Source organism: Mustela lutreola, chromosome 7 (genome assembly GCF_030435805.1).
Source record: "Mustela lutreola isolate mMusLut2 chromosome 7, mMusLut2.pri, whole genome shotgun sequence".
NCBI lineage: Eukaryota > Metazoa > Chordata > Mammalia > Carnivora > Mustelidae > Mustela > Mustela lutreola.
In genome coordinates this window covers 5,131,620-5,147,894 of record NC_081296.1, presented here as the reverse complement: position 1 = coordinate 5,147,894, position 16,275 = coordinate 5,131,620, and the positions used below count along the sequence as shown (strand labels likewise).

Below are 16,275 nucleotides of genomic sequence, written 5' to 3'. Positions count from 1 at the left end.
GAGACAGCTAATGGGGAGGAAACTCAGGACTTGAAACAATATGAGGAATTTCCCCGGCTTGCTTCTGACCTACTGTACACCCAGACTAGGTGCTGGAGAGAACCATAAACTAGCGCAGCAGATAGACAAACACAAGAGACAAATAAAAGTGTTCTCTCTTGCCTGCCCAAAAGGTCAGGAAAGAGGGGAAATCGACAAGACCAGAGGAAGCCAACCAGGCCACCAGTTTGTGGCCCCAACTCCATAGAGCAATGGCGGCAGCAGAGCCCCAGGCTGACCCAGGCCCCACCGCAGAGCGAGGACGCAAGCTCGGGAGGTCCATCCGCCTGCGAGGTCTGTCCACCCCAGGAGAGAGAACTGCAAGCAGCACGTGAGAAGTCCAGTAGTTCCAGAGAAATAGAGCCGACCAGAATAACACGGCAAGGGCTCCAAACACCGAAATGTCATTACAGCAGAAGTCCACAAAAATAGTCCAGAACCACACACTCAATTTAAGTAGGTACTGCCAGCTGAAACATGAGGTTAAATCAGATCAAGGGACTGAACATACTAATGGAAATAGCCAAGATACAATTCATGGTCACATTTAGCATCTAGAACCAGGAACACGTAATTTGAACGACAGCAAGTGAATGGTTAAAGCCAACACTGAGGGGAATCTGGGGTCAGAATCCTCTGGCGAGGATTATAAAGCAGCCTGTATAAAAATGCTTTCGGGGGTGGCGCCTTGGTGGTTCAGTTGTCAAGTGTGTGCCTTTGGCTCAGGTCATGATGCCAGGGTCCTGGGATCGAGCCCCGCATAGGGCTCTCTGCTCAGCAGGAAGCCTGCTTCTCCCTCTCCCACTCCCCATGCTTGTGTTCCCTCTCTCGCTGTCTCTGAGTCAAATAAATAAATAAATAAATAATCTTTTTAAAAGAATGCTTTAACGGTCACTTACCAATTCTCTCCAAATGAAGGAAAAATGAGGAGATATCAACAAAGAAGTAGAAGGGTTTTGTTCTGTTTTTTTAAGAAGCACATGAAGATTTAAAGAACAGAATATAAGAAACCCAAAGAGATCAACCTCAAGGTACTTCACAATCCAATTACTGAGAACTAAAGACAAAGAAAAAAAGCCTTAAGAACAACCAGACAGAAACGACACATCTATAAAAACAAAACCCAACAAAAACCCACTAACACAAATGAGGGATTTCACCTCTGAAAATGGGAGAGGGCAGAAGGAAGAAGTGCAGGAAGTTTATGTCAACTGTATGACCTCTGTCCATCGACCATACCCCTCTGGGAGGAAACAGAAATAAAGATGTTCTCAGAGGAAGGGAAAGCCAGCAGAGGCTCCGCTATCAGATCTCTGCGTTATGGAATGGCTGGAGAACGCTGTCCGAATACAAAGAAAGAAAGAGCAGCTGGAAAGCTCAGAGAGGGAAGAAACGCAGCAGAATGGGTAAAAACAGAATTAAAGCTAGTAGATCAGCTTTCCCTTTGTGTGTTTCTTTAACTACGCTTCATGGGGGGAGCAAAAGTTATACCCCTACCTGCGGCGGGGCCCACTGGTTGCACAGGGGACCCTGGAGAGAGTTCTGTGTAGGCGAGGGGCACCAGGGGCCCTCCGGGGAGCCCATTGTCTGCACGCCACTCCCGGTAGTAGAACTCCAGCACCAAGGTGGGGGTACGTTCAGCCCCCCGCGCTGAAAACTATCAGACCTCATAAATGAACCCAGACGGAGCTCCAGGTCATGTTCCAGGGGTCCGTGGGACGGAGAGAGCAGAGAAATGATGGAGGAGGAAGCAGCGGGAACGGGCAGAAAGGTTGGCTCCAGACGGAAGCCCTCAGGGGAACTCCAAGTTCAGGGCAAGACTGGCTTCTTAAACTTGGGGGTTGGAATGCAAGTATCCAGGGTATCTTCATTTTTTTTTTTTTAAGAGTGTATGTACATTGTATAAATTTTTATAGTCTCAACACTTCCTAAAATTTTTTTTTTAATTTTATTTATTTATTTGACAGAGATCACAAGTAGGCAGAGAGGCAGGCAGAGAGAGAGAGAGAGGGAAGCAGGCTCCCAGCTGAGCAGAGAGCCCGACGCGGGACTCGATCCCGGGACCCTGAGATCATGACCTGAGCCGAAGGCAGCGGCTTAACCCACTGAGCCACCCAGGTGCCCCCCTAAAATATTTTTAACGATCCTGAAGTCATCCATTCCAAGTCATCTATGCGGCGGATTCTCAACGCAGCCTTTAACGTTCTTCCAGGCTTGTCCAAAGCTGGGCGGAAGCCCCAACAGAGGCGATCGGGTCTTCCTGCCGGAGCCTGACCCGTGTGTGTTTCTGTGATAGATTGGTGTCGTGCGATCGGGAGGCCTGGCACGCCCCTGAAATGCAGAGGGAGAAGGTGGTTTCCTGTAGGGGTGCAGGGGGGGGGGAGGGTCAGAGGAAGTTTCCTGCAGATGGCCCACGGGTGCGGAGCCCTACAGAGAGGATGCCCAAGGTTAGGGAAGTAAGTCGGGAAGCTACTGCAGGCGAGAGCAGCCAAGGCAGAGGCTCAAAGACAGTAACCGGCGGGCCGTGCGCAAGGAGTAGGGAAGCCCTCGGGGGGCTGGAATGGTCGCGAGGAGGGCCGGATCGAGAAGCAGAATTGGAAACGTCGGTGGTTTACTACCGCCTCCCAGTCTCCCCTGTGGTCGTCTTCTTTCCCCCCAAACCCCTTCTCACGGACCAAAGGGGTCCCAGTAGAACCAATGAGATTCAAAAGACCAGCTTCCAGGCCAAGAGTTCCAAATGCCCTTTGAGAATGGAAACGGGGACCAGAAGTCCCGTGGAGGCGGGGGGCCGGGCAGCAGGTGCCTGTGAATCACCCCTGCGGGCCTCGGCTCCCACTGCTGGCACGTGGACCACCGTCCCCCGCATCCTCCTCGCCGCACACGGTGGGGGTGGGGGGGGTGCGGCTGCTGCTCCGTGGGAGTCCCGGAGCCCCGAGCTTCCCTCCCAGGGGCCGCTCTCAGCCTCTCCAAGCTGCTTTTCTGTGGCAGGAAGAGGCAAGCGGCCAAAGGATTGGGTTTCCCCCCCGGCCAAGGCAGCCTGGGCCTCAAAGCCACAGGCTGAGCGGCTCCCAGGCAGCGAACGGCAGGAACTCGGCCGCTCAGGGAGGCCCCGACCACCCTCCCTCCGCCCCCGGCACCAGCCCCGACTCAGACGCTCACTCTGACCTCACCCAGCCTGAGTCACCCAGCGGGAGTGCTGACTTGGCCTGACCGATATTTTGAATTTGTGAAGAAAAGCAGGACGGGCCCCACTACAGAGGCCTTTCCCACGTGGATCAAAGCATGTTGCATTCTTCCAGGAGGGCCGCCCTGAGGGAGGACCTCCCACGCAACTGCTCTCCCCTGCCACAGCCCCCCTCCCAGATGGGGCGTCCGGTGACCCCAGCCGGCGGGATGCGTGGAGCGCGGTGCAGCGGACACCCTCACGGTGGCTCAGAAAGCCGAGGCCAGCTCGGGCTCCGTCAGGACACTCTGCCTCAGCTGTCCTCACCGATGCAACCGTTGTTTCCACAAGTATTTCTAGAGCTGTACTGGGTGTCAGTTTCCAATCCCACCCAGTTCCATCAAAGGACCGCCTGCTCCAAGCTGAGCAAATGCAGGGCCTGAGGCCAGGGTGCCGATCCGGTAATATTCAGCCCGAGAGAAAGTCAGAGACTGGTGAGGTAGGAGGCGTCAGACTGCACCCCGTGGAGCTTGGGCCCCACCTCTGCTGGTCTCCCCTTGGTCTGTCCTGCCAAGGGCAATCACACCCTTGGTGTGCACACCCCTAGGCTGCCCCCTGCTGGGGGCAGCGATCACAGGACTGCAGGAGGCCCCACCGGACAGGCCTCTGGGCAGTGCAGGAGCAGCAGGACAGAGGACACAGTGGCCAGTGGCCCAGAGCCAGGAGACGGCTCTGCCCTGTGTCCCCCCTCACTCTGGCGCAGAACCCTGAGCGCCCCTCTGAACTTGACTATCCGCATTCTTATGAGGGGACATTTGTCCAGGTAGGAGGGAAGATCACATGTTTTTAGACAGGTGTGACCACGGGCACTAACGTAAATGAGCACTGACTGGACAGACCAATAATAAGGACCTGTTCTTGGGATTCACGTATACAGAGAATGAAAATGCGTGAGAATAATGTCAAAAAAGTGGGCATGTGTGTGTTCTAAGGCCTCGGTATCGTCTGAGAACGAATAAAAGTACTCATTTATATGAGACTCAGGCACATTCAGGATTATGTTTTATATTTTAACGATTAAAAGCATAGTGAAAAAATGTATAACAGACAAGCCAGTCGAAGGGGAAAGGGAGTAGTGAAAAAATATATTGACCTAAAAGAGGGTCATGGGAGAGAGAAAACCAAGTGTAAATCAATACTTTTTATGAGAAGATAAAGATTGTAGGTGAAGAAAATGAACCGATTATATGCTGCTTACATGAGATACTCCTTAAATACACAAACACAGGTTGATGATTTAAAAAAAAAAAAAAAAAAGGAAAAAATAACCAAAAGACATTAGGTTAAGCTTTACTAATAGCAAATAATTTTTTTAGCAAAAAATCTACCCCTAGACAAAAGACGGAGATTTATCGATTATAAAGTGATAATACCCCAGGAAAATATTTTTTTAATTCTAAATGTCTGTGCACATAAAATATATACCTTCAAAATGTATAAAGCAAAAACTGACGGCACTGAAAGGAGAAACAGATCCACCGTCATCGCTGGAGTCTGACCCACGACTCCCAGGAACCAACTGAAGAACAGGAGCAGGAAAGGGAAGCAGATCTGGAAAATGTGGTTGTTGAACTTGATCTAAGAGACATGCATGAAACACTGCCACAGAAACAACCTGCATACTCTGTCTCAAGAAGTTTCCACGGTTAAACTTATTTACAATACGCTCTCTTCTCTGACTCTAGAATAATCAGTCTAGGAATGAGTATAGAGAGGGACACACTAGAAATTCCCCAGCTGCCTGAAAATTAAACAACCCACTTCTAAATAAACCACGGGTCACCCTAGAAATCACAAAAGAACACATACACTATCTAAAATAATGAAAACATGGACTATCAGAGTTTATTGATGAAGCCACTAAATTTTGAAGGAAATCCGTAGCTGTAAATTACCAAAAAATTAAAATGCTGAAGATCAATTATGCAAGCTGCCATCTCAAAAAGCTAGGGAAAAAAAAAAAGAACAAAACGTTGGACGTGAAGAATGGAGAGGAAAGGAATTGTAAGCATAAGGGCAGGGGTTAATTAGTCAGAACCCACGGACAGAGAAATCCAGCAAAATGAGGAGCTGATCCTTGGGGAATGGACACGCTCGGGAATGGCAGATGGGTTAAGGGGAAAAGAGAGAGAGGGCGAGGAACAGGCAGCCACACCAGCTCCTGCAGATCTCTGAAAGCTAACACGCACACACCCATAGGCAGGCAGGGAAAGCTGGGGCCGTCAGAATCGGATGAATGGTTTGTGTCGATGTCCCAGTGCTGGTTGTGACATTTTACTACCGTTTTGCAAAACGTTACCCTTGGGAGAAACTGGGAGAGAATACACAGCATCTCTCTGGATTCTTCTTTAAAAAAAAAAATATATATATATATATATATATATATATTTGAGAGATAGGCTGAGAGAGAGAAAGAGAGAGAGAGAGAGATCACAGAGACAGAGGGAGAAGCAGACTCCCCACTGAGCAGGGAGCCCAATGCAGGATTCGATCTCAGGACGCTGATTTATGACCCGAGCCTAAACCAGACGCTTAACTGACTGAGCTACCCAGGCATCTTTCTCCAAACTATTCTTTACAACATCATGTGACTCTAATCATTATCTCAACAAAAATGCCAGTGAAAAGGTACTTCGATTTACAAATGACTTTATGCTAATAAATTCTGAAACTCGGTTGAAAAAATTTCTGAAACAAAAATGCATGTTACCAAAATCGATACTGGAAGAAACTAAAAACAAAACAAAACAAAAAAAACTGAATATTCTTGTAGCTATTAAGTAGATTTGGTGAAAATTTAAGACCTTTCCACAAAGAGATCTCCAGGCCCAGATGGGTTCGCAGGTGAATTTTCCCAACCGTTCAGAAAAGTATAGTGCCTGTATTAGTTAAACCATCCCAAAAGATGAAAAAGAGGAAATGTTTCCTAACTCATTTCATTAGGCCCGCATACACACTCGTGATGTGAAAACCAGACAAGGGCATCACAAGAAACAAATTTTAGGTCACTCTTTCCCACATACAGAAATGGCAAGACTCACAAGCGAAACATTTCCATATCAAAGCCACAGTTGCACCCAAAGGATAACAGATCTTAGCTAAGTTGAGTCCTGGGATGCCAGGAGTGTCACGTTATCTTAAGATTTTAAAAAGTCAATCAGTCCAAGTTACCACATTCATAAGAAAAAAGCAGCGGGAAAAAAACCCACCATACGATTATCTCAATAAAAGCTGAAAAAAATCATGTGATAGAACTGGACAACTGATGTGGGGAAAAATAAGACTTCTTGTCTAAATACAAATGCTGAGAAACTTCCTCAATCCAATAAAGGACACCTACAACAAAACCAGGGCAAGCATCATACTTAATTGCAAAATAATGAAACTTTCCTCTTGAGATCAGAAGGAGACAAGGTGCTACCAGCAGCGCCGGCCAGTGAGACAGAGGAAGAAAAACTATAAAAATTGGAAGGAGGAGACAGAACTCTGATCATTCAAACACAGTGGAAACACGGCTGTCTCTTGCAAAAATCAAATGGGAACTCTAGAGTCAGACTTGGGAGAGCTCTATCGTGCCGACGGACGGGGGGATTCAAGACTTGGAAGGTATCAGTTCTCTTGAAATAAACCTGTAGGGTCAAGGCAATCCCATAAAAGTCCCAATAGCATAACCAAGTCTAGTTGGAAGAACAAAGCTAGAGGACTTACCAGATCTCAAAAAAAAAAAAATTATAAAACTGTCATAATTAAAACTGTGTGATATTAGTGTGGAGGAATAAAAAAGACTAATGGATCGTAATGAGAGAACAGAAAACTCAGACAAATGATAGATACGTGTGTAGGCAGGTGACAGATACGGTTCTTGACTTTTTTTTAATGATAATACCACTGTGCAGGCTCATCAAAAAATCGTGCTAGGGGAAAAAAAAAAAAATCATGCTGGATCACTCAGATATCCATACAGGGAAAAAAGGTTTAAATATGTATTTCATAATGCATACAAAATCGACTTCATATGAATTAAAGATTCAAATGTGAAAGGTAAAGCAGCACAGCTTCTAGGAGAAATGTGGGGAAATGCCTTCATGAGTTTGCAGCAGACAATGACTTCCTTAAAAGGATCCTGTCATCCTGCCCCCCCCCCACCCCCGGGAGACCCGGACCAGCCAGGAGCAGTCTGGTTTAGTTTTGCAATACTTGACTTGCTTTAGGAATTATTCAACTTTGAAAACTATAAAATAAAAAAATAGAAAGATCCCATCGTGAAATGCAAATCAGCACAATGAGGCATTAGCTCACACATGTTGGAAGGGCTAAAATCAACAACACCGGAAACAAGTGTCAGCAAGAGCGCGGAGAGCAGGGGAACCTCATGCACTGCAGGTGGGCGTGCACACTGGGGCAGCCTCTGCCGGAAACAGTATGGGGGATCCTCGAAAAATTAAAATTAGAGCTACCCTACGGCCCAGCAATCACACTACTGGGTATTTGCCCCCCAAATACAAAAATACTGATTCAAAGGGATACATGTACCCTAGTATGTATAGCAGCTTTATTTACAGTAACGAAGATATGGAATCAGCCCACAGGACTATCGATAGAGGAATGGATAAAGAAGATGTGGTGAAGACACACAGTGGAATATTATGCAGCCATGAAAAAGAATAGACTCTTGCCATTTGCAGCAACAGGGCTGGAGCTAGAGAGTATTATGCAAAGTGAAATAAATCACTCAGAGGAAGACAAATACCATACGATTTCACTTATAAATGGAATTTAAGAAACAAATAAGCATAGGGTAAAAAGAGAGACAAACCAAGAAACAGACTCTTAACTGTAGAGAACACACTGCTGGTCACCAGTGGGGAGGAGGGTAGAGGGTGGGGGAAACAGGTGATGGGGACGGATGAGGTATGAGAGTAATAAATCACTACGTGGTACACCTGAATCTAATATTACACTGTATGTGAACACCATTGTAATTAAAGTATTAAAGAATAATAATTTAAAAATGAAACTGGACTCCTGGGCAGCTCAGTCAGTTAAGCATTTGCCTTTGACTCAGGTCATGATCCCAGTGTCCTGGGATCACGTCCCATGTCCGGCTCCTCTGCTTAGCGGGGGTCTTTTTCTCCCTCTACCCCTGCCCCCTGCTCATGATCTCTCTCTTTCACACACTCTCTGTCTCTCAAATAAATAAATAAAATCTTTTGAAAAAATCTCTTTCAAATAAATAAAATCTTTGTAAAAATGTGTTTCAAAAAATGAAACAAAGAGGTTCCCTTTCGGGTGCCTGGGAGGCTCAGTGGGTTAAAGCCTCTGCCTTCGGCTCAGGTCATGATCTCGGGGTCCTGGGATCGAGTCCTACGTCGGGCTCTCTGCTCAGCAGGGAGCCTGCTTCCCTCTCTCTCTCTGCCTGCCTCTCCATCTACTTGTGATCTCTCTCTGTCAAATAAACAAATAAAATCTTTAAAAAAAAAAAAAAAGAAAAGAAAAGAAAAAGAGGTTCCCTTTTGTGCACCTGGAGCCAGGCTTCCGCGGGCGGATGCAGACGTGTCTCCTCCCTCCACGATCTCCCCTGTCTTCCCGGCCTCATCCGACCTGCACACCCGCCGCCGCTCTGGTCCCTCCTTGCACTCCCAATGTGCTTTCTCCACACGGGCCGAGCCTCCAGGAGGGGCGGGCAGGAGGACCCCTGCTCGACCTGAGCTCACCCTCGCCTTCCGGGATCATAGTCACTTGGCAGGACACATTCACCTATTCACCTCCAGGGAGGTGCCATCGGAGGAGCATAAACCCTGCTACCGCACAGAGCTCCGGGGACATGGAAGACAGCCCACAAGGCTCCTTCGAGGATCTAGTTCTGCTACTCGTCCTCTGCGTGAGACCCTCCCCTAAGAAAGCGGAACAAGAAACGCCATGGCTTGGACGAGGGGACAAGGAACAGGATTCACTGGGCTCACACCTGTCCCCTTCTCCAGAGCACGAGCTCCCTGAGGGAAGGAACAGTAGCCAATGCTACTTTATGCATTTCTTAATCCCCAGGGGGTAGAGAGCTAGCTATAGCCCAGGGGTAGCAGGTGCTTAGCCAGCGTTTCGGGAAACCAAAGGAAAGGGGAGGAGGGACACGGGAGGGACACGGGAGGAGCACAGTCCGGGCGAGGCCTCAGTGCCGCCCGCCAGAGCTTCCTTCCCTCTGGCAGGGCGTCCTACCCAAAGGGCATTTTGAAATACTCTTTCCGCTCGGAAAAAAAGTGGGTCTGGAATAGCCAAAGGGTCTGAGCATTTCTTCCTTTTCAAGGTCTAGGCCTGATAAACTGAGTATTTTTGTTCGTTGGGTTAGAGTCTAGTTACCAACGTTCTTCCACTTGAATTCACCTCCGGGGGCCTGCAAGCTCCCCCTGAAGCAGGAGCCTCACCTGCGCCTTCTCACACGACGCGGGTTCGATGCCCGCCCCGGACTTTGCACGTTCCTGCCCCAACGCGGGTTCGATGCCCGCTCCGGACTCTGCGTGTTCTCGCCCGGCCCTGGCACACCCCCGGGCACTCACTTCCTCAGCCCTCATCGTGCCAAGCACAACGCCTCCAAAAAGGCTTTTTTTTTTTCTTTTTTCACTTGGCTGTTTGTCTAACTTCCTCTTTAATTTTCATATGAGGCGTTTCTCGAGGAGAGACTGATGTCACGGGGCCTCTTTCCAGATACTGTTTTGAAATCAGTGTAACCACGGCGCTGCTGGACACTGAGGAGTCCATCTGGGCCAACTGAGTCACACCCGGGCACAGGGCGGGGCAGGAGCTGGGGCAAGCACTAGAGCGTCCCTCCAAAAGAGGGAGGGAGGGGGGTGTTATTCGACGCTGAGGCACCCCCAGGAAGAACATCGGGACCAGCTGTCACCTTTGCCCTTACGTCCTGTCCTGGCGCTCCTGATAGGAGACCCGCCCAGACACTGAACCCTCAGTTGCTTAGAACTCGAGCCTGGATGGCTCAGGATCACCTGTGCTCCTCAGAAGGAAAACAAGAGCTCAGGTTGGGTTCCAACCTGGCCAGTAGCCCTCCCGGGCTTCCCGGGCCATCCTTGCTCCCCGCCGGACTCAGCTGTGCCCATTACCCGCTCCCCGCCTCCCAGCCTCGGTCCACGCCCCTCCTGTCCTATTGGGAGGGCTCAGGCCATACCAGCAGAAGTCATGTCATGGGTGACAGAGCAGCCCGTGCTGAGTGAGGCCCTTGGGGAAGCTGCTTAAGTCCGGAGACCTCCATGGCTATCTCATCTCTGGAGCCCAACAGCCCAACCTGGGGGTCCCTGATAGTGTTTATTGTACGCATGCTAAGCAATGGTTTTCCTCCTCAAGGAAGCAAGCTGTGCAAAGGTCCTGGATCCCCTCCACGGGCACTGGAATGTCTTCCCGACTTTCTGTTGACAATCGTGTGCCTGTGCCAGTAGGGGTGGGACAGACCCTTCCCGGCTGGCCCGTTGCCGGGTAAGCTGCATGAGCTCCAAGGTTCTGGGCTGCTTGGACCCTTGAGAAATCCCACCTTGGACGGAAGGCTGAAGGCACAGTATTGGACAGAGAATCAGCCTCTATCGCCTGGTGCCTTGCAATTTCCATCTTGTGATAACACAACTTGAAATACGTCCTAATGGAAGAGAAGTCATTCGGAATTTTGGCCGAATTTTCAGCTTTCCCTCACTCCTCACCTCTGTTTGCTGCACCTTCCCCCCCCGCCGTGGGGACCGGCAGGGGCACCTGGCAGGCGCTCATGGCCGGCACTGAGGGAGCAAATGCACTGATCCTCTCGTCCTTGCCCAGAGTGACCTGAGGTCTGTTCCCCGCCCGGGCCCCGTAAGTCAGTGACCTGACATGCGCGTATGCCAGAGAGCGTCTGCCTGAATTGAGAACATGCCAGTGTGCTGACCCCTGCCCAGCATTTTCCAGCAGGGACCCAGGCTCAGTTTGCCTCCTACCGACACAGCTTCTCACTGAATCTCTCAAGTAAGAAGGTTGACTGAGCCTGGTTCCCTATCACGCTCCTTATTACCATTCCGGTGAGCCCTGCCTCAGCTTCTTCCTTGCTTTTGTTCAGAATTAGAACTCTATGCCTTCCTGACCTCCGAGTAAAGGGGTTCAAAGACCTTCATTCGGAGCCCCCGAAACCAACCACAGACTCTTCCGACCGTGCCGGCCCTGGGCATACCTTCATGAAGAGTAGCCTCCGGCAGCTCTTGCCTCGGTCGCCCCCGGCTGCTTGGACTTGAACCGCCTCGGAGGCCAGCGCCAGATCAGGAATGCTGCTGGGCCCAGCCTCCGATGTGTCTGCCAGCTGCACAGACGAGTGGAAAATCCCCTCCTTGCCCTGGCCCAGTGAGATCTCGAAGGGATCCGGGTATCTCTCATCGGGGCTTGAGCCATCGTCACTGGTCTTAGCGTTACAGAGCATCAGGGACCGGGAGATGGACCGCAGTTTTGTAGATTTCCTGCTCCTTCCAGAACGGCCGTGCGGGTCCATCCTCAGAGAGGAGGTGAGGCTGCCCTTCTTCTTCTCCTGGTCTGCGGCCCTTGGGTGGCGGGTGGTGACTGGACTGGGCTTAGCTGCCACGTCGTGGGTCCCTGGAGGAAAGAGGAAGCAGAAAGAAGCAGTGTGACTCGCTACTGACAAGTGGAGTGGGACAGAGGCCTGGAGCAGAGCCACGGGAGCCAATGCCCATGGGGCAGGGCACGGGGGAGATCAAACTTTGGTGGCACTGGCCCGCCCACGTGGCCCACCTCATAGGGTCCGGGGGACCCAAGTGTTTACCACCCCCTCCATTCTCCGAAACCAGAGCTTCTCTTCTCCAAACCCTCACTCTGCAGACAGAGAAACCAAGGCACAGAACAAGGAAACGCAGACCTAAAGGCCCAAAGCACCGTGGCAGAAAAGCAGTCGTCCGAGTCCCGGGATGTCTTTAGGGACAGAGGTCCAAGATTTGTGACATCTGTGCTTCCAGCCAGTCTGCAGGGGCTCCAGTCTATGGAGCAGGCTCGGGGTGATGGGGACAAGGATGTACCTGCCTGTTCCCTTGCACCACCGCTGGTGAGTCCTGAGGCATCTCCAGAGAAACCCCAGAGTCCAGGAGCCCCGTCTGAGGACGGCTGCTGCAGAGCCTATGACCCGGGTTGGGAGTGTGGCCAGCGCAGACCCTCCAGGGCTGATTGCATCTAAGAGACGGTAGCGCAGGGGAACACCCTCACACAGCAGGTGCTTGGCAAACCAGTGTGCCCTTCCCTGGGCCCAAGGTCACACCCCGGCCAGGGGCTCCTGCTCCTTCATCCATCCCCTGCCCCCAACTCTCCCAGCCCGACAGAGGGAGGACTGGCCTCAGACACCCGTCAACCCCGTCTCTTGGTTCCCAGCCCGCCCTGCTCGGCGTCACCGTGAGGCCCCTCCCTCGGCTTCAGTCTCCTCGAGGCAGGTGGTGAAGGGGGTCCATCCAGAGCTCCTGACTCGGGCCCAAGCCACAAAGGAGAGCCGGTGTCAGAACAGCAGACCCTGGGGCCGCTGCGGGGGCACAGCCGGGGTTGAATAAGGAAGAGCAGAGCCTTTGCAACGTCCCTGACTGGAAGCGCTTGCAGAGCCCCCCAAGGAGAATTCCTTCTTAAAGGAAGATTGTTTTTCTTCAACCCCCATGTGGCACCCAGTGATCGTTTTCTGCATCAGCTCCTTAATGTCATCCGTTTACTCACCATCTACAGCAACCTCAGCCATGACTGCAGAAGAATGAATGAAAAAATGTGGGAAAGCCCAGTATATGTCGGCGTCGCTCTTGAGACGTTAGTACAAACTAACCAGATATTGGGATATTGGTCCATTTCGTCCAGCCACCGCCTTCCCAGCATCTCAAGTCCCATCTATGTCCTTCCAGCTTAAGTAAGGGAGAACCCCCCTCCGCAGGTGGAGTCAGCCCTGTGCTGAGCCCGTGCCTGGCTGCAGGTGCTGAACCCTGCATGGGACACCCCCAGCCCCGAGCACAGGGGACACCCCAGCCGCGAGTACAGGGGACACCCCAGCCCCGAGCACAGGGGACACTCCAGCCCCAAGCACAGGGGACACTCCAGCCCCGAGCACAGGGGACACCCCAGCCCCGAGCACAGGGGACACCCATAGCTGCCCACCAAACCCTCAGCTCTGGCCAACAGCTGCCCAGAGTTTCCACAGTGAGTCTGATCCTACATTCTCAGGAATGACTGTTTCAAAACATTCCCTTCTTAGAAACTGGATTTCCCTCCCTTTTGATCCTAGACAGAGAATGTCTCCTCCTGTCTCCTGCAGATGCAGAAGCTCTCGGAGAGCGATCCTCCTGGCTTCCTACTATCGAATTAGCACGTGCCTTTGCCGTCCACACATGCTGGCCACACCCTCAGTGGTGGACACCTGCCCTCCCATTGAGGCTGCACCCTTTCCCCACCCCCATCTGTTCTCTGGCTCCCACTCCCCCAGAGTGTTGGTGCACAGCACCAGCAAAATAATAACAGATAATAATAATTCCCTGGGCTCGTGATGCACCAGGCACTGCTCTGAGTGCTTTTAGTATTTCATCCTCACAAAAATCTACAGCAGGCTCCCTTAATATCCTCAGTTCACAGAAAGGATCATCGAAGCACAGAGAGGTTAAGTCACTTTCTCGAGATCACACAGCTAGGGCTCGGTGACAGCAGGAATTAAACCGGGCAGCGTGAGTCTGGAACCTGCTCTCTTCCACAGCTTCACACAGACACTGGTTAGCCCCCCTCTGGAGGGCAGGTTCCCTAATCACTCCTCCACACCGGGTCTCCAGCAACAGGGTGGAAACACATGCAGATCGCTTCTGTTTAAAAAAAAAAAAAAAAAAAAAAAAAAAAAAAAAACTGTGTCGAGGGGTGTCTGGGTGGCTCAGTCAGCTCTTGATTTCGGCTCAGGTCATGATCTCAAGGTCCCGACATCGATCGCCGCGTTGAGTTCTGCATTGGGCGTGGAGCCTGTTGAAGAGTCTCTCTCTCTCCCTCTGCCCCTGCCCCCTCCCCTCAACCTGCTCAGGTGCACATGCTCTCTCGCTAAAAAAAAGAACAGCTATGTGTCAACTGCACACCCTCCTCTTGTTATCTGTTTCTTATCCTCATCTTTCCTCTTTGTCTTTTGTTACAGTGAGAATTCTTAACACAAGATCTATCATCGTAACACCTCGTAACACTAACCCTAATCCTAACACATGCTGACAAGGGAACACTGGTCCTTCTTATCTTCTGCACTTTCTCTCCTCCGGCTCACCTCCGCTTCAAGCCACAGCCCACAGTCGGCTTCCTTCCCCTGAAACCACTGAAACTCTCATTTTATCACTTCTGCATTTTATGTGACCCTAAGTCATGAACCCGGGTCCAGAGGATGCAGTCCGCTTACCTGGAACCTGTTCCGTTTTGAAAGGATTTGTTAAAACCAGACAGGCAGGGCGCAGATCTGTGGCTGTAGAATACGTAAAGTTCAAGTTTTTAGTGTTTTCTTTTTCCCTTCTCGTTACTCACCTTTACTCCAGCTGTCACCTTTCAAATCCAAATGCTGAATTCTCTCCTCCCTGCCATCATCCCCAAAATGGGAGTTCTTTTGATTCTGTTGGTTCAACCCCCCAGAATTAGTAACTCACAACGCAAAGGTCACTATGAGTATTTACATATTTATATCCAAATTTTTTTGCATTTTTAACAAATATTTTATTTATTAATTTGACAGAGAGAGACACAGCAAGAGAGGGAACACAAGCAGGGGGAGAAAGAGAGGGAGAAGCAGGCTTCCTGCAGAGCAAGGAGCCCAACACGGGGCTCGATCCCAGGACCCTGGGATCACGACCTGAGCCGAAGGCAGACGCTTAACCAACTGAGCCACCCAGGTGCCCAATAAATTACTTTGCATTTTTTTCAAATTCATGAGGACTCCCCATAGCTTACCTGAGCCTCATGGAGATGGAAGTGTGTGTGTGTGCGTGTGTGTGTGTGTGTGTGCATGTGTGCACACGCACATGTGTTGCTCATAGCCAGCGCTGGTCCATCAGGCATTTGGAAAATTGAAAGATAATCAAAGTTGTGTGTTACGATCCTTCTGCACATGCACTTGTGTTAGAGGGGAAGGATATAGATACAGAGTTGCTGAGGGCTGCTGAGTGGGGAGAGCTGCTTTCTATACACAGGGTGTGTAGAGCTCACAGAGGTTAGGAAACAGGTAGGGAACAAGAAGAGAGAAAGCAAGGAGGACAGAGAGAAAGAGTGAGAAGGATGAATAAAGGATGTAATATGAGCACCTAGATCCAGCCATACCTAATACCCACTATGCAAGTTTCTCTTTTTGCTTAAAAAAAAAAAAAAATGCTCCTGGAATAATCGTTCTCTCTGATGCTACTGGCAGTCTTTTCCAAACTTTCATCCCACCCCAAGCCTAGGAGAGGAGCCAGTTACCAGCAGTCAAAGCCGAATCTCTCCCCCCCAGCGTCAGTCTCTCATATAAAAGCCTCTGCATTTTTTCCCAACAAGCTCTGTCGCTGTGTGCCTGGATTCGTAGAACGCAAGTCCAATCCTCCTTTCGGTTCCCGTTCTCCCAGCCCACCACAGCATCCCAGCAAAGATGGGCTCCCTCGCTGGCTGCTTTCCAGGACACAAACACTTGGGGACTTCAGGACCAGGTGCAAGGCTGTGTGCCTCACTCAGTGGTGGAGAAGTTGGCGGCATGCGGGACTTAGGAGAACAGAAGGGTCACATTCCTCCACGGACACTGTGCTAATCCCAGCGGACCATTGGCAGGAGTGTCTAATGAGTACTGTCAGTTTTTTTAAATAAGCTTTTCTGGAGGGAACCGTGACTTTGCATAGACTTGGCTCTCCCGTGGGGATGGCAGCGGCTGGGAAATGGGACGCTGGTGGTATGCTGGGGGCAGGGGGCTAACCCTTGGGTCCAGAGCAAAGACGGTTTTCAAAATGAACCTTGCTTTTATGGCAAATATAACAAAAGGAGGGAGT

At 50.5% G+C, this 16,275-nt stretch overlaps 1 protein-coding gene across 4 annotated transcripts in view; it reads right to left on the bottom strand.

Annotated features, from left to right (window-relative positions):
• Nucleotides 1-16,275, bottom strand: part of IL16 (interleukin 16) — a 99,176-nt gene that overhangs the window by 60,805 nt on the left and 22,096 nt on the right. For all 4 annotated transcript variants that reach the window (XM_059179840.1, XM_059179841.1, XM_059179842.1 and 1 more), the window contains exon 2: nt 11,457-11,869. In XM_059179840.1, coding sequence (XP_059035823.1) covers nt 11,457-11,869 — 413 coding nt within the window. The remainder of the gene's footprint in view (nt 1-11,456; nt 11,870-16,275) is intronic.